General features: G+C 37.8%; 5 protein-coding genes and 2 pseudogenes across 6 annotated transcripts; 2 read left to right on the forward strand and 5 right to left on the reverse strand.

The window, feature by feature from the left end:
* Positions 1 to 921: 921 nt before the first annotated feature.
* LOC103338301 (snakin-2-like) lies at positions 922 to 2,038 on the reverse strand. The gene is made up of 4 exons (XM_008241494.2): positions 1,888 to 2,038; positions 1,735 to 1,782; positions 1,567 to 1,609; positions 922 to 1,436 (listed from the first exon to the last, which is right to left on the reverse strand). The coding sequence occupies exons 1-4, from the start codon at positions 1,942 to 1,944 to the stop codon at positions 1,252 to 1,254; spliced, it is 333 nt and encodes a 110-aa protein (XP_008239716.2). The 5' UTR covers positions 1,945 to 2,038; the 3' UTR covers positions 922 to 1,251.
* Positions 2,039 to 2,991: 953 nt separating this feature from the next.
* LOC103338300 (Glycosyl hydrolase family 47 protein) lies at positions 2,992 to 7,492 on the reverse strand. Of its 2 annotated transcripts, none has more exons than XM_008241493.3 (15): positions 7,253 to 7,490; positions 6,650 to 6,692; positions 6,507 to 6,572; positions 6,367 to 6,428; positions 6,151 to 6,250; positions 5,788 to 5,970; positions 5,512 to 5,560; positions 5,247 to 5,426; positions 4,911 to 5,031; positions 4,694 to 4,775; positions 4,519 to 4,604; positions 4,251 to 4,351; positions 3,873 to 4,014; positions 3,616 to 3,766; positions 2,992 to 3,453 (listed from the first exon to the last, which is right to left on the reverse strand). In XM_008241493.3, the coding sequence occupies exons 1-15, from the start codon at positions 7,387 to 7,389 to the stop codon at positions 3,223 to 3,225; spliced, it is 1,734 nt and encodes a 577-aa protein (XP_008239715.2). In that variant the 5' UTR covers positions 7,390 to 7,490; the 3' UTR covers positions 2,992 to 3,222. The 2 variants fall into 2 exon arrangements, with proteins under 2 accessions (XP_008239715.2, XP_088897585.1); XM_089041459.1 differs by having other exon boundaries at positions 3,203 to 3,453; positions 3,597 to 3,766; positions 7,253 to 7,492.
* A 1,161-nt stretch (positions 7,493 to 8,653) lies between these two features.
* LOC103338299 (peroxidase 41-like) lies at positions 8,654 to 10,034 on the forward strand. The gene has a single exon (XM_008241491.3). The coding sequence runs from the start codon at positions 8,763 to 8,765 to the stop codon at positions 9,744 to 9,746; it is 984 nt and encodes a 327-aa protein (XP_008239713.2). The 5' UTR covers positions 8,654 to 8,762; the 3' UTR covers positions 9,747 to 10,034.
* Positions 10,035 to 11,187: 1,153 nt separating this feature from the next.
* On the forward strand, positions 11,188 to 12,168 carry LOC103338298 (peroxidase 41 pseudogene; annotated as a pseudogene).
* Positions 12,169 to 12,891: 723 nt separating this feature from the next.
* LOC148915350 (uncharacterized) lies at positions 12,892 to 13,527 on the reverse strand (annotated as a pseudogene).
* Positions 13,528 to 15,398: 1,871 nt separating this feature from the next.
* LOC103338297 (DNA glycosylase superfamily protein) lies at positions 15,399 to 17,241 on the reverse strand. The gene is made up of 4 exons (XM_008241489.2): positions 16,846 to 17,241; positions 16,242 to 16,442; positions 15,904 to 15,960; positions 15,399 to 15,822 (listed from the first exon to the last, which is right to left on the reverse strand). Exons 1-4 carry the CDS (start codon positions 17,224 to 17,226, stop codon positions 15,598 to 15,600), a joined length of 864 nt encoding a protein of 287 aa, XP_008239711.2. The 5' UTR covers positions 17,227 to 17,241; the 3' UTR covers positions 15,399 to 15,597.
* A 3,919-nt stretch (positions 17,242 to 21,160) lies between these two features.
* On the reverse strand, positions 21,161 to 23,356 carry LOC103338295 (U-box domain-containing protein 38). Its single transcript, XM_008241488.2, has one exon. It carries the CDS (start codon positions 22,997 to 22,999, stop codon positions 21,413 to 21,415), a length of 1,587 nt encoding a protein of 528 aa, XP_008239710.2. The 5' UTR covers positions 23,000 to 23,356; the 3' UTR covers positions 21,161 to 21,412.
* Between the last annotated feature and the right edge of the window lie 1,765 nt (positions 23,357 to 25,121).

Here is a 25,121-nt window from a genome sequence, read left to right on the forward strand (position 1 = left end):
TTTTTTATAATTTCAACTCCCATTTTGGGTGTTTTAGTGAAACTCCCTAAAATATACTGATGTTTAGGTCGAGAAGTCACAAATAAAAGCTATATCGAGCATAATTAAGTGTCAATTTGGCATTGCTTATTTGGGGTGATAAGTGATTTTTAAAAAAAATTGGGAAGCTTTAGTAAACTATGAGAAAATCACTTATTGTTAGAAATTGCTGTGAAAGAAAGCTATAATGGAAAATATCTAATGAGGTGCTTTTCTTTTTTGATTATACATTAATCAGTTTTGAAGAGGTGATAAGTTTAATGATTATGTGGCAATAATTTTATGAATAAGCGGGAATTAGTACCAACAACACTTTTAACAAAAACTTTATCAAACGCCAAGTTGTTTTTTCTCACAGATTGATTTATCTCGCAACAAATCTGACAATAATTATTTTCACAGTACAACAATACCAAACTAGCCCAAAGTGTGAGATTATGATTGATTTGTGAGATTATGATTGATTTCTAACTGTTGATGCATACGGCTTCATTGGAAGATCTATATGGACATGTTGAAAGTTTTGAAAAAATTTCGGAGAATTCTAATGGGCCTTTTGAAGAGATACACCGGAGGCCTATGTTATTGTTGAGCCTTGAGATTGGATAGAGAAAAAATGGGCTTGAGATGGAGGGTTTGATTCCAAATTTTAGATGGGTAATCCCTAAGGAATCCAGGGCCTATTTCTATTCTTGATGTAAGGCAACCCATATTGGGCTCTATTCCCCCTTGCCTCCTTTATCTGATATTTGGTGCATGATTTGGGTTAATTCTATGCCCCTAGTTGAAATGAAAGTCTGGGCCCATTCTTGTTGTGTAGTCTCAAAATATTTGCATGGCTGCAATCATTCACTGCGTTATGACCAATTTACCAAACTTAAATAAATAAAATAATAATAATTTTTTTATTTATTAAGAGGAGCGATAGTATTACACATTACACAGATACCACATTTGTTGAGGAAGCAATTGTTTCAGACCACTACACTGGTTAATCCTTTGCATTTACCAAACAATTTTAAGAGGAAATGAAGAGCTTAATTTAAGAAGAAAAAACAAATGGTGGGTAATTGTGAGGATAATACCATAAACTAATACCAAACTTCTACAGATCACATAGCTCACACAACAATAAACATGCCTCATCTAGCTCCCATCTTTCTTCTTCTTATTCCTTTAAGCTTAAGCTTAATTACCCACTAAGCATTAAGCTTAGGGGCACTTGGTTTTGTTGCCATGGGTGGTCATGTCAGTGTAGCACTTGCCACAGAGTTCTCTGTTCCCAGAAGTGCCAGGTGGCACACACTTGCACCTCACACAGCACGTACCGCACGCCCTGCTGCAAATCTTTGGCCTCGAGTGAACGCTGCACCTCTGCTTGCACAGCCCTCCACAGTCTAAACAACACAAACAAGACATTTTATAAACTCAAAATTAATTAATTTTATTGGCATTTTACTGTTTTATTTTTGCTATATTATTTTGTCTTGTGCGAGTGGAAACAATCAACAGCAAAACCCAACCAACCTATGTCTTGCATTAGCCGTCTGCTTCCGCCTCTCACAACAAGCTGCCAAAAAAAAACCCAAAAACATTTATGTTTAATCATAAAACTACAAAACAGAAGAGAAAAAATCTTGCCTTTAAAACATTTTAAACCAAAAAGAAAAAGGGCGTAGTTTTTTCTTTTCTTGCCTGCGCAAGATGAGGTAATTGTTCTTCAATCTTGATATCAGATGAAACCTGCATGGATGAACATCATAGCTCCAGTTAAACCAATAACTCATTTTTATCGTTTATTTTTCTTTATATATGCAAAACCATAGAAACCAAACTAGTCTTCTGTACCTCAGTAAGGCAGAATAGAAAAACTCCCAGCAAAAGAATCACGCGTACTGCTGCCATGGCTGTAGGCTATAGCAAGCTAGCTATCAGGCACTGGAGCTGAAGTGGTAATATGAATCCCCAGCATCATGCTCTTTATAGAAGATCCCTGTGCACCGAATTTACCCAAGTGGACACTTCCTTTGCTTGTAATTACGGTTCAACCTTGCATGCAGAGGGGCAGCTACAGCTTTCTGCTGCACCATTATATTACAACTAATGCTACTTGTACAAAACCTCTTTTCTTTTTGTGCTCCTATAAACTACAACTTGTTTTTTGGAACTGTATTTTCTCAGATAAATTTATGTCACGCCCTGTGTTCATAAATCTTAATGCTTTGCTGATTAATTGCGGACAGCTGGACGTATATGTTTTAGGTTAGCAAATCTGTGGTGGGCTACTATAGCAGCAGCACAGTCACAGTCTGAGTCATTTTCAAGGCCACGTGTCGATCTTCCTTTTGGTGGTCACCGGGAGTTGGTCCTCTTTACCCGGACCTAGGCCTCGTTCGTATGACTGATGGCAAAGGAAAGGCAGAGGCAAAAAAACTCGCTGAGCTCAAACTCATCAAATTGGGAAGTGGCACAACTTTAGGGATGGGGTTTCCGTACCATTTTTTGTCTTTTTTATGAACACTTAAAGGGCTCCAGCTGGCCTTGAAATTTGGGATGTACTTTAATTCACCAACCTCTATTCCCACCTGGCTGTCTCCCACTGTTTTGCCAACTACTCCAACAATTATTAAGTTTCTTGGTTTAGGGTTACTGCATTACATTTCGTATATATTAATGTAATATTTTTTTCACAATGCAATATTCTAAACGACTCTAATGTACAAAAAGTGAACCAAACTCGGGTGTAGAGTATCAGACGAAAAAAAAAACACGGGTGTAGAGTAAAGACTCACTGGCTTGGTTGGAGACCTCAGCCTGGAAAGAAAGTACGAGATAGGCCTGAAAATTATATTGAAACCGTTTCTTTCTGATCAATGTTTAAGGCATGCATGGTATGTACCATGTAACATGTTGTAGAGATGAAGAAAGAGTAAAAGGGTATAGGCAACTAAATTCACTCAAATAACAAATTAGTGAACCACTTCATCACCCAAAAACTGTAGACAGAGCATTGTTCATATTTGGTACATTGCTTGAGAATCTGTATGGTAAACTTAACTGCACACTCTGCTATTCACTTCTAAACCATGTTTTCCTAACCTCTCACCTTTCTTTCACACTCTATTCCTATAATCTGATCATTTTTCCAGTTACAGAATTACAATTATTTTTTTTACCAGGGAATCATATGAACAACCATAGCCCGCAGTAGCCTGCCATGCTACACGATCTTCGTCTACAATTACTCGAGTCAACTCCACATTCATCGTCTGTTAAACACCTGTGGTCACTACGAGCATCAGGGACATGGCAAGCACTCTCAACTTGTTGGCCGCTACATTCCCATGAATTCAATGTTGTAGGAGGACAAACTTGCTTTGACATTGAACTCGTTTGTCGTGCTTGGTTTCCCGTCTGCACAAGTAAAAACATTTTTTCAAAAGTTTATGTTGGCTCAAAGGAAATCTGCACCCAAAAAAAAAAAACTGGTGCATTTTCAAGAAACATATATTCAGTTTGTTATGGATTGGTTTCCAGCTATAAAATACTATGCATGCCTTTAGGTAGAAGCAACACCTTGAGAAGAGTCCGGTTAGTCTGGATGTAGGTCTCTGGAAGTCTGTCATGCCAACTGCTTAACACTGGAAGGGGGTGACCCTCAGTTGTGAAAATATAATTTTTTTCAACCAAAAAAGAATCATCAAACAGAAGAAATAGATACTTGCACCTATAAAAAAAACAAAATCATTTCAGATATATGTTAAAGTGAAACAATTTATGGCTCTGGGACAATTTTCTCTGTAGTTTCAAAGTGCAAAGGGAACAACTCTTACGTTTCAGCAAGGAAGAAACTATGCTGATGATCTTCCAACTGCATAGTTGTGACATCTCTAATGCTAGCAAAACCTCCATCCACTTTTGTGTATAAGTTCAGAGAATTTACAATTGATTCTCCCACTTCTATGTACCACGGATCTGATTACATGCAACACAGAAACAAATATGACGCAAACAAATCAGAAAGTTAAAAGGAGCAGCTAAGGGCCTTGCCACAATTCGCAGAAGGGTTCATTTTTTTGGTTCCTTATAACATCTTGATTAAAAGCAACTAGCATCTGAGAGTACTGAAATGTCTGAATGCTTATAAAAGATTGCCCAGAAATTTAGCTCCATGTAAAATTGAAGATAACTAATAAGGAAAGATATCAGACCTTTGGTTGCTTGATACAAGTAGAATGTTGATTCTGCCAATTCAGGGCGCAGGGGATAATATTTTTCTGTGGGATGCAACATTTGATGGTCCAACAAATATCTATATGATTACAGTTCATATTAGACCATTTTCATTTTTTCCCTTACGAAAAGAAATACTGTAGCAACAGGAACCAGCCATAGAAACTAAGAAACAAGTCAATAGTTACTTACAGACTATAAGATTAGAGTCTATAATGAGAAAAAGGATTTTGAAAAGCAGAATACCTCTCTGGTAGTACTCCATACTTTTTCCATACATAGACGAACTCACGGTGTGATGAATTTGCAGCGGCAATATCACCAAGAAGAACCTAAAACCATAGTTCATATCTAAAGATTAGAAGGCTCTTTCCGAGGATTGAAGTCATCAAGTAAAATGGCAAGGTTTTAAATTCCCTGCCTGTAGGCCAGGCCAAAATGCCTGAAGGCTTGTCAGCTGCCAATACGTTGCTTTTCCTGTCCTCATATCAGCTTCATGGTACCTAATTACAGTAACATGCTTGATCACAAAAATGTTGCAGTCCACTCATCTCAATTTAAATGCAAGAGTGCAATTTTTTAACACTTTCAAAGTACCAATAAAAAATTGAATAAGGCTAAGGGAGGTAGTGCTGTACCATGGACCATGTCTGAAATATTTCTGCACAGCAATATAAGCAGAATGAAACATTCTCCAGAACTCCTCCTTTCCAAAAAGAATGTGGGCCTTAAATAGATACTCATAAAATGAATCAACCCCTAAATGAAGCAACACATAATCCAACATCAGAAACATCACACTCTATGCATTCCAGATGCAACAAGGAATGCTTTTTAATGGTGTGCATCACAGCAATTCATCACTGACAGACTGCCAAAGGAAATATTGGCCTGTGCACTATTTGGGAAAGCCAATAGACTATGTAGCATATAATGTATTACGTTGAAAACCTCAAAGCCCTCGGAAAACCTACCAGCCCCAATCCCAGTTGAATACTCAATCCATTCCCCAGTTGATACATCCAGTGTTGTACCAAGTAAATTCAACGAACTCCGCATGCTCCATAATTTACGAAGAGCACGTAAAGCTGCAGATTCGTATTTGGGGTCTCCAGTCAATCGGGATAATGCTCCCATTTCCAGAATTAGAGAACCTGAACTCATACAGAGAATCAAGACATTCAGGAATGCACATTTATTGATGTCCTCATCTCAATACTGCAAAAGAAAGCCCCTCACCACACCCTGAAGTGCTTGTTTCAGTAGTCTCATTCTCCATCACTCCATACTGTCCACAGAATTTTGCATTGATGCGGAGTCATATATCCTTCTTACAAACAAAACCACCAGACCGTTTTCATATAATTTTAAAACTCGAAAGGTGAATTCTTGAAAAGATTACACCTAACTGTATTTTAGACTGATGATAACAATTTGGAAATAATCATATCATGCATACACCCCAAAAATCAAAATGTAATTCGTAATTGGACCTCAGCATGTCTCAGGTAGTACCTTTAAGTTAACCCATGCATATGGCAACCCAGTGGGTGTGTTAAATGCAGGTAGAAAGCGTTTCCCCAAATCCTCCGCCAAAGTAAGCAGCTGATTTTTGTAAACTCCTTTACCCAACCTGTCAGTGGAATCAGTCGCAAGTAGGTGAGCAGAAACAAGTCCTCCAAGCACTCTTATGTTGCACTGCATAATAGCAATTAAATGGAAAAGAGAACCATTATAAAACTTCAAGTACATAACTTGACAACAATAACAGTAGCTAGATCACATTTTGAGCAATCTGAAGATAGGAGAATAATGAAGTTCTAGGATCAGCATAACTTAACCAAAATAATTTTTTTCCACAAGCTCTTGAATAGATACCTCAAAAAGATTTACCCTCGCATCGACATTGAACGTTAAATTTTCAGAAAGCCAAACGACTGCGCTTTGAAATTCAGTGTTGTTACCCATAATGACAAGGCTGAGAGAAAGTTTTTGCATCAGAATGAAACAAAAATGTATATCAAATGGAACAGAAAGCATATAAATTTAAATTGCAGAACTGTATCACTGACAACAAATCGGTTGATAGCAAACCTAGACAATGATTCTATAAGTGTAAGAGCAGATCCACTGTAGTCTTGAGGTAGGCGTTCAAGCTGAAATAGGGGAAACAAACACTTCAATTTACCTTTGGAACTAATCATAATTCACTTTATCTGCAGATATACAGTTACCTTCAGATTTCCAAGCTCACTAAGAGAGTCCGTGAAACTTTTACTGAGAGGCTTTAGCTCATCATGCTGCAAAGAATAAATAGTTACTATATCATTCACCAGAAGTGCATAATCTGAAAGAACAATGGAGGAGAAAAGCTAACCGGAAATGCATGGATCATGTAGTTGTCATATGCATGGTAAAACCTGAAAGGAGAGAAACAACATTCCTGTTAGAACCTTGTTATATGCACAGGAAAATTCACCTACCGCTTGACCATTATAAACAAATTTTCAGGCGATATTCATAACATGCATTCGCTCCAAATTGATCAGCACCCTTCAAAGCTTGAACATAAAGAAAAAAAAAAGCTAAAATTTATATTAAAAAAACTAATTGAGCCGAGGCAAACCAAATAGCTGGGAATGCCTTAATTTCCCCAAGCTCAATACTTCAAGATCTTAAATTTATATTTCCATCAATATTTGATCAACCAAATACCAAATGAAGCATCAAATATCAGTCCCACCAAGCAGTTATCTTCACTTTTGTCAAATATCCATACTTTTTCAAAGTTAAAATAAAAAGAAGCCCTTTTTTTTCTTTTCCCCTACAGACCAACTAATTGGTACTCATTAAGCTAAACTCAAATCTCAGATTAGTGAGCAAATCACAGATAGCCATCAAACTAAATTGAAAAATAATGAAGAATTGACGAAACTGAAAGAAAAAGAACCAAGGCAGTGAAGGTGAAATTTGACATTACATTTTGTGGACTTTATCTCTGAGGCGTCTCTTCTTAGCTGCCCAACGAGCATCAGATTGCGAGGTCGATAAGTTTATGATGGCGGGAGAGAGCAGCAGGAGCAGCAGAACCCATGTCATAGATTTGAGCGGCAACATGACCGTTGCTCAATTGGGATGCCCAACGAGAGATGCAGAGAAAGTCTCTCACCTGAGAGAAGCGGGTCTTAAAGCTTTGCGTTTCAGGCGATTGCTGAAGACGGTACTGTCGTGCCAGTATTAGAACAAGAGTCCATTGATTGACTTCCACGTAAGCAAATGAAGAACAGGTGGAATTATTTGATTGGTGAGAGAGTGTCATCATTTTTATTTTAAAAAAACAGTGTCATAATTATATTTCGATGAAATTTAAATCCGAGAAGAAGAAAATAAATACGATTTAAATCCTAGAATTTCATAAAGATGAACATAAAAATAGATGTTACCAAAATTGAGTTTAGACTAGATTGGTCCTCTACCAAACCTTGAGCCACAATGGCATAAATTGGAGAAATTATAAAATACTACGATAATATAGTCACGTGATACATCTTGTACGCATGTTATAGTAAGGGTGAACGACATTGTTTATTTTCCTTTTTTTAAAGAATAATATCAATAAAAATTCACTTTTATTATAACCATGTATACAAGAAAACCGCTCAAAATACACTGAGTTTTGTCAGTCTCTTTTATGTTTTAATAATGGGGGCCAAGTCTTGTGGCCAACAAAATTTGCTTGTGATTTTTGGTAAGTTGTAAACATATTTGCATGGAGCAATATTTAGGTAGCTCTTGCAATTTTGTATATATATATATATATATATATGTGAGTTTTTCTTGGTTAATTATAATTTATAAGTTAGGAAGAAAGTTGTTTTGGAGACGGTTGATGGGCAATATAGCCTTCATTTGTGTGAGATAGGAATGAGTCATAACATAAGCTAAAAATGCCATTAGTTTTGTCCTAACATTATGTATGCTTCTTTGTAGCTTTGTTCTCAACCCTAACCTTTGATATAAAAAAATGTTAAAAAAAACCTTTGATAATCTTGACGACAATCAATAAGGCTGCCTAATCAGAATCAGTTGGCAGCCGTTCTCTCCGGTCCAACGCACTCCTCGCTCGAAATTAAATAGCATACCAGAACCCACATATGTACATTAAAAAAAATTCCATCTCTATATGCAAAAATAGCATACTAATTATATAAAAAAATCTAAAAGGACGTATTTGCCTTTCAACCCGTCCCTTGCATGCATGGTAGGTGTAATAACAGCACATCAAAATCCCCTAAAACCCCTCCCATCCACAAAACATCTACACCACCTTATTCCCCCCTTCCCTCCATTTTTCTCAAACCTTATAACATAATTTGCCTTCTCTTTCCTACCTCCATTGAGGAAACATCTCTCAGGGGAAGAACCAGGTCTCCTCAAGCCCTGATCTTCCTCTATCATCATCATCTCTCTCTCTCTCTCCAAAATCAACCATGGCTGTTCCTATACTTATCCTCCTCCTCCTCTTCTTCTCCATCCCCTTCTCCGAATCTAAGCTCGACGAAGACTACTACAAGCAAACATGTCCAGACTTCCAGAAAATTGTAAGAGAAACCGTGACCCTAAAGCAAGCCGCCCAACCCGTCACCGCTGCAGGCACTCTCCGCCTCTTCTTCCACGACTGCATGGTCGAGGGATGCGACGCCTCCGTCTTCATCGCCTCCAACCATGTCAACAAAGCTGAGCGCGACGCCGACATCAACCAATCCCTCTCAGGTGACGCCTTTGAGGTGGTCGTCCGTGCGAAGACTGCGCTCGAGCTCACCTGCCCGGGAATTGTCTCGTGCGCGGACATTCTCGCGGAGGCCACCCGTGACCTCGTCACAATGGTCGGCGGGCCTTTCTACCCCGTCAAATTAGGACGAAAAGATGGACAGGTGTCCTTAGCGTCCAAGGTTGATGCAAACTTGCCAAAAACAAACCAAACCATGGATGAGATTATCAAGCTATTTGCTGACAAAGGTTTCACAATCGAAGAAATGGTGGCTTTAACAGGTGGACACACAATTGGGTTTTCTCATTGCAAAGAGTTCACCGATAGGATTTTCCATTACAGCCCGACTACACCAACAGACCCAGTAATCAACCCAAGATTCGCCGAAGGGTTGAAGAAGACTTGTGCTAATTACACAACTAACCCTGCCATGTCTGCCTTCAACGACGTCATCACACCCGGCAAGTTTGACAACATATATTATCAGAATTTGAAGAGGGGTTTGGGGCTGTTGTCTTCAGACCATGCACTTGTCAAGGACCCAAGAACACTGCCTTTGGTGGAGTTGTACTCTATGAACCAGGAAGCGTTTTTCAAGGCTTTCGCTCACGCAATGGAGAAGCTTGGCCATCATGAGATCAAGACCGGACAACAGGGTGAGGTGAGGCGGAGGTGTGACGCGTTTAACACGATTCAGGCTTAGATTATTTGATGAAGAAGATGAAGATGATGAGATGAGATGATTGTTGTTTGTTAAGGGTTTTCATTTGGCCATGGGATATATAAATTCGTCACTTCAGAACAAGGGAGAGTTTTTAAATATTTTTTCTTAATTCTCTTTCATATATGTGTCGTGACGATGATAATGATGGTACACGTTCATGATTATATGATATTTGAGTATATATAGACATTACAAATTTCATTTGAGATTGGAAGCGTGATGAAAGAAGGAATTTTTTATATCACTCTCCATCGGGTTTAATTAGGAGTTGTCATGATCAATACACACACACACACATATATATATATGCTAGCTATATCTCTCAAATTGACAATACATAATGTCATCTCAAAATCAAAACTTATTAGTTAAAATGTTCTTTAGTAAATTACAGGATTTGATCTCTATCTAGAGAAGATAATAAGTATACAATATTGATGAAATCAAATAAGTAACAGGGAAAATGAAAAAGAAAAAGAAAAAAACTCACACACCGCAATTGTATATCTATATATATATGATTTTTGAACAAAAAGACTGAGCGTATCCATTGCTAATCCTTCTCAGTTTTCAGACATGATATATAACATTAAGATGTGTTGTTTATAAGGGCAGGGGAAAAACGCACTAACAGGCACATCACACAGATGTAAAAGAAAGTGGTCAATGAAAAACACCGTCTTTTTACAGACTAACTATAAACATCATCTTTGCACAAACACCTGCATGCATGACAAATTTGAACGTCAAAAGAATTGCATCAATCAATGCATGCATGAGCTTGGAACATTTGAAAATCGTCATACTAGGTACGTATACTCACCCGGAAAATCATCTCTCATGAAGTTGGAACATCAAAAAACACAAGTCACCTATCATCCATTTCCACCAGCGCGCGTCAATCCCCATTGCAGAGTATATACATATATATGTGTGTGTGTGTTATTTTTCATTAGCTTTTTAATTTTGAAAGCGGAAAATAGGAACTTTTGGGAACAAAAGTTGAAATGGTTATGAATAAAACGATCAGCTTTTTAATTTTTCACTAACTGTAACGCGACGAACAGCTAAGTAAGTCAATGTAAATACCAGCCTCAGGCCAAAGAAAAGCTCCCACAAACCGAGTTGTAGTTTCTAACAAGATCAGTTGCTTTTTTCAGCTGTAGATACTTCTATTCAGTTACAGTACAGCTCGAAGTTGTTACTTGTTAGTCAGTTTTTTATCACACTTCATTAAAACAGTTTGTACTATATTTTGTATAAATACACACCCCTTATTTTCAGTACTCTTCAATCATTCAACAAAAGACATGCTTGGTTTCCTATAGCATTAATAACGAGACAAAGGAAGATCATTTCTTCCTCCTCCTCCTCGTCATCATCGTCTATCATCTCTCATCTCTCATCTCTTTCTCGAGCAATGGCTCTTCCAGTACTTCTTCTCCTTCTCTTCATCACAATCCCCTTCTCAGAATCCAAACTCTCCATGGAATACTACAAAAAAACATGCCCCGATTTGGAAAGCATTGTACGTGACACCGTGACCGTAAAACAAATGGCCAACCCCACCACTGCCGCCGGCACTCTCCGCCTCTTCTTCCACGACTGCATGGTTGAAGGCTGCGACGCCTCCATTCTCATCTCCTCCAACCACATCAACATTGCAGAGCGCGATGCCGACATCAACCAATCCCTCTCCGGGGACGCCTTGGAGGTCGTGGCACGTGCCAAGACCGCCCTCGAGCTCACCTGCCCAGGCATTGTCTCCTGCTCTGACATCCTCGCCCTAGCCACACGCAACCTCGTCACCATGGTCGGCGGCCCGTTTTACAAGGTCCGCTTGGGACGAAAAGACGGAAAGGTTTCTCAAGCTTCAAGAGTGGAAGCCAATCTCATCAGAAGCAACCGAACCATGGAGGACATCATCAACTACTTCGCGGTTAAAGGCTTCACGATCGAAGAGATGGTGGCTTTGAGTGGTGGACACACAATTGGATTCTCCCATTGCAAAGAATTCGCGGACAGAATTTTCAATTACAACAGAACCACACCAACAGATCCTGAAATGTACCCAAACTTTGCTGAAGGGCTGAAGAAAACTTGTACCAACTATCAAACGAACACCGCCATGTCTGCTTTCAATGACGTGATTACACCGGGGAAGTTTGATAATATGTATTATCTGAATCTAAAGAGAGGGTTGGGGCTGTTGTCTTCGGACCATGCACTTGTTAAGGATCCGAGGACGAGGCCGTTTGTGGACTTGTACGCTGCCGACCAGGCTGCTTTCTTCAAGGCTTTTGCTCATGCGATGGAGAAGCTTGCCCATCAGGGAGTTAAGACGGGTCGCAAGGGTGAGGTCAGGCACAGGTGTGATGCATTCAACTTCATTCAGTCTTAGAAGATTGTTGTCAGCCACGATTGAATTCACCAGACAACAAGAGAGAGAGTTTTTTATTTGTTTTTATTTATCGTTTTACATATGATTCATTGTATCAAGATGATTATAATGATGATATATGCATGATTATATGATATTTGAGAAGTTTGCCATATTTATAATACAAATAATTTCATTGAAAGAAGGAAATGGTTAATTTCTTTTTAAAACTCAATTTTATTGTTTTTAAGAGAAAATTCTAAGAGTTGAGTGTATCCAATTCTAATTTTTAAAGACTTTTTTTAAATGAGTGACTTTCCTAGAGTTGACAAATTCTTAATAACTTTTACATACATTATAAAGTAAGTGACAAACTTTCATATACTTTTGTCATAGAGTTTATAGACTTTTAAATACTTATTTTTATATTTATTTTATGAATAACATTTATCTTTTAATATGTTGAATGAACTAGTCAACATACATGAAACAAAAAATTAGAAGAAAAAAATAATTGGATACAAATACGTAAAAGCAAAGAATAGTTCTCCTTAACATTAGAAAATGATTAAAAATGACAAAGTACAATCATAAAATGACAAAGTACATTTGAAAATGTACCATGATGAAATAATTGGCCTTCAGCCAGCCATGATTCTTTTTTTTTAGTGAGCTTAGCCATGATTCATTTCAATGACGGTGAATAAACCATAATACAAATTCCTTTTGAAATTTCAATGCTCATCACCGTTGAGTTCCATTGTTATCTTGCAAGGCATTTCTCCACATGTCAGAAGCTATACCAACTCTTCATTCATTAGCATTCTCTCGTTGTTGTTCTTGAGTTTCAAAAACTTGTTCCACATTATCTCCTTCATTCCCTGATAATAATGGTGAAGATGATGAAGACTCGTTCTTTAGTTCAATAGGAAATTCATTAGAACAACATTCCTTACGAAGAAAATTATGTAGTCATGCACAAGTTAACACAAGCTCTGCTTGAGTCCTATATGGGAATGGAGGTGCTGACTTGAAAATTGTGAATCTTGATTTAAATATCCCAAATATCATCTCAATTACATTTCTCAAGGAAGCATGGCGAAGATTGAACACTCAATTGCGTTTTCAGGGTCACGACCTTGACCAGCAAAATCTTAGAGATGATATCGTACACCTCGAAATGGATCTAAAAATTGATGTCGATTTGCAAATCAATAATCCACTAAGAAATATTTACCTAATCATAAAAAATATATATATAATTTGTATGCAAAGCATGATATAATGAAGAATAATAATAAAACGAAGAGATAAGAGTGTACCTTGAGTCCATTCCTCCTTGATAAACTCCAAACATCCTAAAATAAAATATCCTCTCATATGTGCACAACCTCAAACCCATTATTGTTGACTCGTTTGTAAGATTCTACTCTATACACTTTCCTGCTCTTTATATGTCAAGGATTTATCAAACTCCAAATAAACATGGCAAGGATTAAATTCCTTCATAATTTTGACTTTGCAATTGGATCAAAGCGAATATTCCACCTGGTCCAAACCACCATGTGCCACTTTTACTCTTTTTGTTATTATTGTTTAGACGCAATTCAATATTTTTAGTTTCCTCCAATATTTTACTTAATAAAAACAAAATACCAAATTGTTAAATAAGAACAACAATCTAATTTTAAAGGTGCTTAGATTCTTTAGTCAATAGACAGTTTGTAGTCAATAGTCAACAATCTAATTTTATGTGTTTGGTTTAGTCAATGGACTATCTCAACGTCTCTACTTATGTTCATAAATAAAAAAATAAAATAAAATTTAGGTATAAGTCATGTTGTAGTTTATCAATAAGGATATCCAAATAAGAGGTCCAAATTCAGTGGCCGTGTTTAAATTAACAAGGGAAAAATACAGTTTTATTATTTTTAAAAAGGGTGGCACAAAGTTTGTATCACCACTTGGACCACCGCCGGACACCACTGTCGGCCGACGACTCCACTTTGGACCAAGATAACTTCTTGCTTATCTTGAGATTTTATTCTCAACATAAACCCTATTCTTCAACATCAGCTTAAATCAATTTTCTTTTTGTTTGCACAAATTATTATTTTCTCTTATTAAATTAGAAAATAATTCTTCACTAATTAATTTTTTTTATTAAATTAAAAAAAGAGTTGAAACTACACTATATAATTATTGTTCATTATTATTTTCCCATATTATTTTGTATTGCTATTTTGTTTTTGTTTCCTTCTTTCTTAGTTTTCTTGGCCATTGATTTCGACAAACATATCAAATTTTCTTAGTTTGTTTTAATTACATCAATTCTTTCTTGGTCGCTTGGTTGAGCATTTCCAAAACAAAATTCAAAATCACTCACTAAATCCAAAACCAAAATTAGCCTAATAGGAGTTCCGCCTGGGCCACCTCAGAAACTAGGCTTGCACTTGCTGCACGAGCAACGACCTCAAGACAGACCGTTCCAATTTGAACCGCTGAAAATACAGCATTAACTATCGCCTTGATCAGAGCTAATTTGGCTACCTGCACTTCATGTAGTAGAAGTTCTTTTCTCACCAACAAGCGTTAGCATACTTATTCCCTCCTTCTTGCTACATGGAAGAAAATATCATTTTCAATTGCCGTTATGATTGGATGAAATCGAGTTCTCCACCTGATATCAACCACCGTTGGTAGTCTTTCTTCTTCTTCATATCTTTTAAAGTATTGCATATAATGTTCGGAATATTTTTAGTTTCCTCCAATATTTTACTCAATAAAAATGATTTTATGAAATTGTGAAATGAGAAAACCAATAATCTATTATTTAAGATCATTGAATTCTTTAGTCAATAATCCGTCTGGAATGAGACTCGATATCTTTTCATCTCACCTTTAAATAAAATTCATGTTAAATTTTCATTGTTAGAAAAAATTGAAGACACAAAATATTCGTGTCTAATGTTGTAAAATGAATGATTGTGATTGTTAGGTAGGATGTATTTCATAGCAAAAGTGTTTGAGATTTATAAATTTTTTTTAAAAAAACACTAGTTTTGGACATTCCACGTCAAATCCTGGTAATTAAACTTCATCCCAGCTATGAAAAAGAAATAACTTTCCCCAGTTCTTCATCGGATAGCAATGGCATCTCACTTGGGAAATTGTAATATCTAATTTCCACGAAATATAAATAAAAATTTGTTGTACCAAAATCACAACATGATTAATATGTTTTCTCATACTTTGTCAAACCCATTTCTTACTTTCATTTTCGAAATTTTTATCATTCACAAGTCAACTGACAAAATATGCGATTAACATGCACATTAACATCGTAAAAGACTAGATTTGATGGCCACATTGTCTCTTCCTAAGAAATTACAAGAAGGTTAAACTAAACTTTTTGTCCCTAGACGATGGTAAAACTCTGCAATTTACTATTTACTTACGGTAACGTAATAAAGGGCAGGAGTTATCATGGGCTTCTTTTCCTTGCTGGTTACCTCCTCTCTTGATGCATTTGCGGCAGAGTTTGCCATGTGTAAACAAGAGGCAGTTGAGATCAAATTTAAGTTCATTTGGGATCCGCTGGTTAAGATGAAGATATGTCTTGTTCCTGTCTGCTTCAACTGGCACCCAACTCATAGCCTTTGCAATCTCAAACACCTGCATCAAGAAATTTGAGTGTCTGAAAGAATTGCATCGATGCACGATGATAAAAGGCATTTGAATCATCATACTACTCACATGTGTGTCCACGGGAAAATCGTCTTGCTGAAGTTGGAACATCAAAACACACGCAACCTATAATCATCAAAACACAAGTGTTAAAAGCCATTGCAGAGAGTATACGTTGTATAGTTATCAACTCATACAATACAAGAAGTAGAAGAAGAAGAAGAAGATCGCGAACAAAGCCATTGCAGAGAGTACTTGTTCATTAGTGTTTGATCAATGGAAAAAATAACTTCATGTAAAATCAACTGATAAAACACTTCACTAAAACAAAACTTGGATGTAATTTACATACAAAAGCAGCTCAATACTGAAAAAAATCAAAAGAAAGTAAAGTATATTCTTAATACCGTTTTGGGACCGATTCCTTTGTAATGAGAGAGCTCAGCCTTAATTTCATCAACAGACAAGTCTCGCAAGTACTCCAAGCACAACTTTTCCTTTTTCTCTAGCAAACACCTCAGTAGGTTCTTAATACACGAAGCTTTGGTCCGGGCTAAGCCTCCACATCTTATGGCATCCTCTACGCATGTCGATTCAGCAGCAAGAACCTTTCATTACAAAACCAAAGCATCCAATTTAAAAAACCAATGCAAGCAATGGAAAGCATAAGTCTAAATCCAATTTACAAACGCAAAACCAATGCAGGCAATGAACATTGTAAGTTCAATTCACAAACACAAAACCAAACTTTCCCAACTTACTTAGCCAAAGAATAGAAACAATTTCAGCTGATAATAGTCCATAAATACTTCAAAGCAGCAAAATTCATGAAGCTGAAATTAAAGAAATTATTTTTTTGGTCTCCAAACACCAATAAAACAAAAGGAAATTAACCAGAACAAACAGAACCCGCCCCAAAATCATGCAATCACACCTTAAGATTCTAAATGCAATCATACCCACGCAGCCAAAAAAACCAAAAAGCTCAAAAACTGAAAGCACAAAGCTTACATCTTCCCAAGTTGGAAAAGCGGACTTCAGACAAGCAAAAGCTTTTTGAGAATTGACTTCCGTGGTATTTTGAGACAGCAGAGTCCTCACTAGGCCATCCAAAACACTTTCTTTCAGATCGGACTGCTCTGAAATCCCGGTGCCATCGGCGTCGCAAGAAATCAGTCTCTGCTTTCGGTACTCGGCGAATTCTTTGGGGAAGCCATGGAAGGCCAAGAGGTCGTCTCGTACGGACAGGCATTCTTCTGGGGTGGGTCGAGGGTGATTCGGGTATGGATCTTTTGCGGTCTCTTTCAAGCCATTGGAGGTTTTGGCCGATTTGGTTGCAGATTTTGGCTTCTGCTCAACCTCAGCCTGCTTTCTTTTGCCGCTTTTCGGCATTTTTGTTGCAGAAGCTCTTGGCCGTTGTATGTGAAATGGTGATCGGCGTTAATGGGCCCCCGGATTTTGTTCTGGCCCAAAGTGATCTCGATGAATTGGGCCCAATCAAATCTATCCATTGGGTCGGTCCATTAACTATTTTTTAAGACAATTTCTCGATTTATGTGTGTAATCTTTAATCGTCTATGTATGGTTAATATTTGATTTAAAAATCTCAATATATTGTTAATATATTAATTGAACACATAATTTTATTTTTCTTCAAACTCTGACCTTAATTTGCTGATTGAGACGGCTAAAAAGAACCCACCAACATCCATGCATTGACTTGCAGCAGGGCAAAAAGGATCCATACATTTGACATTGTATTTAGGCAATAAATAATATACAAATTTATAAATAAACTCAATCCTAGACATGTATTTATAAAAAAATTCAAACACTATTTAAATATAAAACACACCCAAAATCAACCCCAAAGTCAACAATTGTATATTTTTTGGGTGTGTTTATAAATGGATTTTGAGTGTGTGTAATGATGCGTTTTGGGTGTTAGGTTTTTTTATAATTTCAGCTCTCATTTTGGGTGTTTTAGTGAAACTCCCTAAATAATATGAGGTGCATTTGAAGTAAAACATCTGCTCACGCGTTCTTTTGACCAAAAAATATTCTCACCCCTATCATATTTTATCATTGCCTCGTTATAAAAAAAAAAAACAATTAGAACATAACACAGAAGGCTCTTTTTTCTTTTCAAATAACTAAAAGAAGCTTCTTACAAATTCAAAGGAGACAGGAAATATCGTGGAAAGTTTACTTTTTTGTTGTTTTGTTTATGTTTGGTAAAACAGTTGACATAAAATGAGTTTGATTATGTGTTGGAGTGGAGAGAAACTCTTATGTAACGGGAATATCACTTTTTGCTATTCTCGGTCAATAACATAATGACATATATGATAACTTTTTCATGTGTCATTGTATTATTGCTTGGAGATAACAAAACAGAACTATCCCCATTATAAAATAGTTTTATGGGTTAGGGTGGGGGCAGCTAGTTATGGATGTAGAGTTAGTAAGAGATAAAGTAGCAAATCTCATTCTTTGACAAACATGTAGGGTTGGTTTAGTGAAAACCCAAAACCTATTTTGCATTATTTTGGTAATAATATATTGGGTTTAGTGGGATAAACATGTTTCATGGCTAAGCAATCGACAAGGTGTGGGTGCTGGATAGCGCCAAATTATAAAAACATTAAAACCCAAAAGGGCAGGAAGGAAGTAAGCGAAATGAGCACACCCGACCATGACAATGTTTTGCACACCAACCAAAAGATGTCAAAGACAAGAGGCCAAGAAAAAAAATCAAGACAATCAATCAAATTGCCTTCATATGAACATTGCAAGTTACAAGCACAAGCAACACCGCTGTGTGAGTTGGATTGAGTGATATACATCTATCAACCTTCTGCCAATGACCAAATGCTACTCTTTCATCCCTTTCATCATCCAATACATTAAGTTATATTGATTTTGAGAGATACAAATTATTGCGCACAACAATTGATTGCCAAGAACATTAAGGGGAGAAAATTGCAAGTTTTACATGGGAATTAATTAATATAACATCAACAAATCACATTTTTTATATATTCATAATATGTTGGAACTAAACAATAACGAATTATTACAACAAAATGAGAGTTCATATAATGGAATGTTTCTCCAAATAGTTATTTTCAGTCGAAATGTCCAACTAAAAATCGGGTTTTTTGTGTTAGTAACATAGAAACCTGTAATATAGTGTAATCCCAAAAAATACTGTCATATTTTGTTTTATTTAATTATATTAATTACGATGATGAAAATTCCAACAAACCTCACCCATACTCCCTATAATCAACTTCTGTATATACAAATGACCAAAGTGGTACAAACGATCAAAGCAAGAAGCATTACAATCCTCTTTTATATTGGCTCTGAGATTAGATGAATTGGCTTGCGATGAGATGATTTTGATTATTTCAACCCATCTAAACGAGAACCACCATCAACTAAAATTATTCTTGTGATCTATTACTCATGTTCTTAACCTTTTTAGTTTCCTCCAATATTTTACTCCATAACAAACACATCAAAATGTAAATTGAGTAAAAATAATAATTTCCTATTGTTTAAGGCATTTGAACTATTTAGCCAATGATCCGTTTGCAATTAGACATGATACCCTTTATCATCTCCCTTTTAATACAATCCACATTCATTTCTCATTGTTATAAAGTTTGAGATGACACAAGATATTCATTTATTGTCTTGTAAAATACTTGTGATTGTTAGGCCGGATGTATATCTCATGGCAAAAGAAAAGAACAATCAATCACATGACAAGTACATTTATTTATTTCTTTTTACAATGAAAGAAATTCCAATGCATTTCCAAACATAATCCTAACTCATTAAAAAGAATAAGAATGCTATTAAACAAACATAAAATTAATTGTACACCATAATATCAAACAATTTATTGAATTACTTATTTACTCTAATATAAAATGACAAAAAAAAGATATATTGAATTGTGAAACAAATATAATTTTAATACGTACACCATACTCACCATATTTAATCCTAATCAAACAGTCGCAATAGTTTTATCCTCTTTAACATAACCCTTACATTGCGTTTAGATGAGGAAATTTAAAAGTATAAAGGATTTCATGAATTAGGGAATTTAAAGAGACGGTAATTAGTGTTCTAGAATTTATAAAGTTTCTTGTTTGGGTAAAATATTTAAAACACACTAATTAAGGTTGGTCAGAGTGGAAGGGGCTCTAGTCGCTTAAGAGAGTGGTCTCGGGTTCGAGCCCTTGTGGATGCAGAAAACTTTATTGAGAGAGGTCCTCGCATATGCGCCCGACCGTACCTCGAAGGATTAGGCTGGGCCATGCCTGAGAATACCTTGGGAAACCAAAAAAAAAGATTTAAACACGGAATTAAATTTTTGTTGTTGTAAACTTTTAGATAGAATTTAAAGTTGAGATTTATGACCTCCAAATTTCATTTCCCACGTGGAATTTTTAAACACGAGAATTAGTTTATGTCAATTTAGAAATTCTGACTTTTATCAAAATCACAAATTTATTTCCATTATCCAAAGACGCTGTTTGTCTTTCATTATACAACAATACCATCCACCACATCATCCCCGTCGTATGGAGGAAATGCTACTTCACTGAATCTGAGATTTGGTGTATTGGCTATTGAAAAATAGGTGCAGCTTCCCTCAGATGTAGTCGATTTGCCCGACACCATTTTTTCAGGAAGATAATGTCTATTGGGTCAATAAGTTTTGGTCGATTGCTAATAATATGAACAAGCTTGTGGTTAAAGATCTTAGATGGGTTCGATTGCAGATTGTAATTTAGACTAAATTGATATGTGTTTCTCATGTGCTCAATGTCCCAGCAAAAGCAATAAGGGAAAAAAAATATAAAAAAATAAAAGTAAGTCTAAACACAAATTCATATATTCAATTTGGAGCGATAGAAACAAATCCGCGGAGGTAACACAAGATATCAAGGTGGGTTTGTTGTTGCGTGAGTGTAGAGTGTATTCAATTAATTTTAAGACTCGTTTAAGAACACTAGAATACATTAGATACATACTTTTCCACTTGAACCATAGAATCCAAAGCAAATGAAGTACAATATTCTTTGAGAAACTTTCCCAAATTGTATTGGCTTCCTATGCAACGCACCCAACTACAATCCTCATCAAAGAACAGAAACGTCAAGGCCCAAAAAGCAAAATTCCAAATTGTACTTATCCAATCAAATCGTTTTTTAAGGCAATCTATGTTCACATTGCATTCCAAAATCCTTAAACCTACTTCCAGACAATAATTAACATTACCAAACTCATTCTTACAAAAAGCAAAAAGAAAAAGAAGACGAAGACCATTCCCCACCAATAATTTACACCGCTGATAGGCCCCCGCCATATCCAACCACATCGTCAAACTCACTACCGTGACTACCGAGTCACGACTCAACCTCTCGACTCACCAACAATTACACTTTTTCTTTTATTAGTATTTTTTCAGCATTGAAACTTAATTTACATCCTACACCTAGAAATACAAAACCCATTTTTTTCCTAATAATTGAGGGGGAAAAAAAAAAAAAAAAAACTAAAACGTGGTTGAGTTGGCAGTATGCACGTTCCTACCTACACCAACTCGGTACCGAGTCGGGCCGAGTCCAACTCCAGCGCCTGATTCGAGCAACGAGTCCCAATTCGGCTCGTCCTCTCTCCCTCTCATCTCCGTCAACAGCCTCTTCGCTTTCTCCCTCGCCCTCTCGCTCCCATTCTTCTCAATCTCCCCCAACACTTCCACCGCCTTCGCCTCCCTCGCCAACCCTCGGAACCGCATCGACCCGTGACTCAGAGCATAAAGCGCCGCAACACAGTTCTCCCGAATCGACTCGGATTCCAATTCGCTCCTCCTCAGCATCCCTACCAAGCACTCCACCGCGTTGGCATCGAGCATGGCGGACCTCCCCTCGTTGCAGCTCGCTAGGTTGCAGAGAATCAGCAGAACTCGGCTCGCCGACGCCGGAGACTTGGCTAAGGCGAGCAGAGTGGCGATCGCGTTGGGTTGCTTGACGAGTTTGACTCGGTTGCTCTCCACCAGGGTCAAGTGGTAGAGCGCCAACGCCGAGTCGTGGCGCGTGCGCACACTCTCCGCCCTAACGAGCGCGTGCATGAGCGGAGGCAGCGCACCGAGCACGCCGATTGCCATCTTGTTATCTTCTTCCAGCGCCAAGCTGAAGAGCGCGCCGGCTGCGTGCTCCTGTGATTCACTGGATCCGCCCTTCAACACATCGACCAAATGCGGGACGAATCCTGACCGTACGATCTTCACCTTGTTGGGCTTCTCCAGGGACAAATTGACAAGCGAAGCGAGTGCGTTTTGCTGCACGGTGCTGTATCGCGAGTCGATTAGCGATCGGACGGCTGAGAGAAGCCGAGGGGTGCACAGCGAAACCCTGAGCTCCTCCTTCGTCCTCGTGAGTTTTCTGAGTAAAATTACTGCCTCCTCCTGCTCGATTACCTCGGAGCTTCTCAGCTTCATCATCAATTGTTCCTCTTCTTCGCGTCCCGGAGATGAAGAATTAGGGGTTTCGTCCTCGGCGATGACTTCGGAGGACGAAGACGAAGAGTAACACGACGGCCGAGTCGCAAAGGGGAGAGGAGTGGGTGGACTCGCCGAGGGGATGACGACCGAATCTTCGGACGAGCTCGAATAGAAATGGTCGACTCGGCGGCCCAACTCTGTCGCCGCGTGAGTGTACATAATCGGCGGCCTCTCCGCCACTCCGTTCAGCAACTCTCTCTCGAAAACCCTAATCCCTTGGTCTCCCCTATCGTCCGCAATTAACGTACGGACGGTCTTCTCCACGGAGAACAAATCCGGCGCTTGCGGGTATTCGGTGTTGTTGTGGTGGCACCAGTTCTGGATGGTGGACTTGATGGCCAAGTTTGAAATCATGGTGGAGAAATCAGGTCGGGACCCGTCTTCAAGCTTGGGGGAGAAGCCGAAGTCGCGGCAGACTTGGGCGGAGAGGCGCTCGAAGGTCTGACCCGAAGAGACGACGACCGGGTCAGACATCAAGGACCCGGAAATGGGGCAGAGGAGCTCCTTCGGGGGCAGCCTGGAGCTGGAGTTGGAGCGGTAGAAGGAGATTTTCCACCTGTGCTTGCCATTACCGCCCATACCCAAAAGAGGAAGCTGTGGAGATGGAGCTCTAAGTTTCTTCTTATTCTTCTTCAATTTTGGTTTTGGTTTGATGGGTTTTTGGGGATTGGGTTGTGGCGGTGTTTGGACATGAGGATGAGGTGCAGGTTTAGGGTATTGGACTTGAGGATTTGGAGAGTCAAAGAGAGGACAACTTGAGAGAGAATGATTTGGGAGCTTCTGGTCGAGCTGCTTTTCTGGGAAGTTGAAGTTTCAGCCTTCGAGAGAGTTACCAGTCTTGGTCTATAAGCTGTGAGCTGTTCGTTTGACCAGTCATGGCAACTCTCTCCCTGTAGTAAAAAACCCACTTTACGGAGTAAAAATTAATTAATAATATTTGGGGTGAAGGAAAAGTAAAATTATTGGGGTTTTCCTTTTTTCTTTTTTGTCTGTGGATGCATTTTGGTAATTTTATATTTTTCTAGGAAAATTAAAGAAGAAATAAAAAAAAATAAAAAAAAGAGTTTGACATTAATGAGCGGATTAGGACAAGAACAGCAGTTTACTCAAGCAATATCTGCACTCTATCTAGTATTGGTCTCTAAACCAATAAAACACCATATATTTCTGTTAAACTGTCTTATTTAAGGGCATAAAAAAAGGTTCCAATACTTTAAAAAGAGTTTAGAGTAAATTAATCTGGTCAAGAGGTTCCTAATTGGCTAATTAATCCATCTCATTATTAAAAAAAAAAAAACAGAACGACAGCTTGCCATGCCTAAATCTGAGAAATGCCTTTACATTTGAAGCACTGATATCACCTCCTCCTCTTCCTCTGTCATCTCTCATATAGTCATACATTAGAGATTTTATTAGAGATTTTGAAAGGTTCTTCCTCTTCTGGTAGCGGAGGCATCATCAGCTGTCACACTCACATGCCAGGCAGTAGCTCTTACTGTATTAATTTTTGCCTCATGGTTAACTTATGACCTAGTCCCCAAGAACAGATGCGACACAAAGTTGGAGATTTTGTGCAGCTGCTTCCGTCAAATTAATTTAATATGATATCTCAGTTTCATTCTCTGGCTGCACCCATTAAAACAACATCTTTCAATGACCCAAAGGTCCATTTGGGAGAGAGAGACAGGAGAGTGGGAACATGCCTAGAGAGTAGATATACTCCCTCCCTCATATACATGTGTGATGGTGAAAGAAGACTTTTATTTCCTCATTTGTTTCAGTCCCAGACGCCGCACTTACTGAAACAAAAAAGAAAAAGAAAAAAGGAAGACGAGCACTCTCTTCCAAGTCATATATACTTTCAGTCACTGACAGAGACTGGAGCTCCCTGTCATCACATCATGATCAGTTGGGAAGGAAAACCCAACTTGCAGTGGGCTTGAATTTGTGAACCCAACTTAAGATTTTTGGGTCATTTGGGTTTGAAATGAATTGAATCAGCCATTTTTCTAAATGGACAACAAACGGGTTGGATGGGCCCAATTTCAGATGGATAAATGGGTTAGTTTGTTTGTTGATTCTGCTCTTACAATGTGACACAGGGACTTTTTTTCTTTGAAAAAAAAAATGATCAGATCTTGTATATGTATGCGTTTGCTCAATTGTGTGTGTGCAATTGCAGGGCTCAATCTTAATGTGCAAAAAAGTGTTTTTGACATTTAAAAGTGAATTTGATCATGAAATGTATGCGAATGCAACCTAATTACAGTGCATGAACTATCACGACTAAAGAAATTCTTCATTGAGTACGAGTGAGTATACGTATCATCAAGAGTTTGTAATGGCATTTTCCGTGCCCAATATTTTAGACACAGTTGTTCAACGAAGGGATTTTTTTAGTAGTGAGTCGTTTCATTCGGAGATGGATTTGATAAAAACATATCAAGTGCATTATGGCATTGTCTGGCGCATATAGATATAGAAATACATGTATGTGATGTGAATCATTAACATGTATTTCTACATGTTAATTAATTGACCTTTTTTTCATAAATGTTATTATAAAAAAAATATATATTATTGCTTAAAATGCCTAAAACGTTGTGCCATGTCCTTAGCCTTCCATATGCTCAACAATCCACATGCAGAATGCAAACTGGATACCAATCTGGACAGACGGAAAGCGAAGGCATGCTTGGAC

Source organism: Prunus mume, linkage group LG7, assembly GCF_029339155.1.
Source record: "Prunus mume cultivar Tortuosa linkage group LG7, ASM2933915v1, whole genome shotgun sequence".
Taxonomy (NCBI): Eukaryota; Viridiplantae; Streptophyta; class Magnoliopsida; order Rosales; family Rosaceae; genus Prunus; species Prunus mume.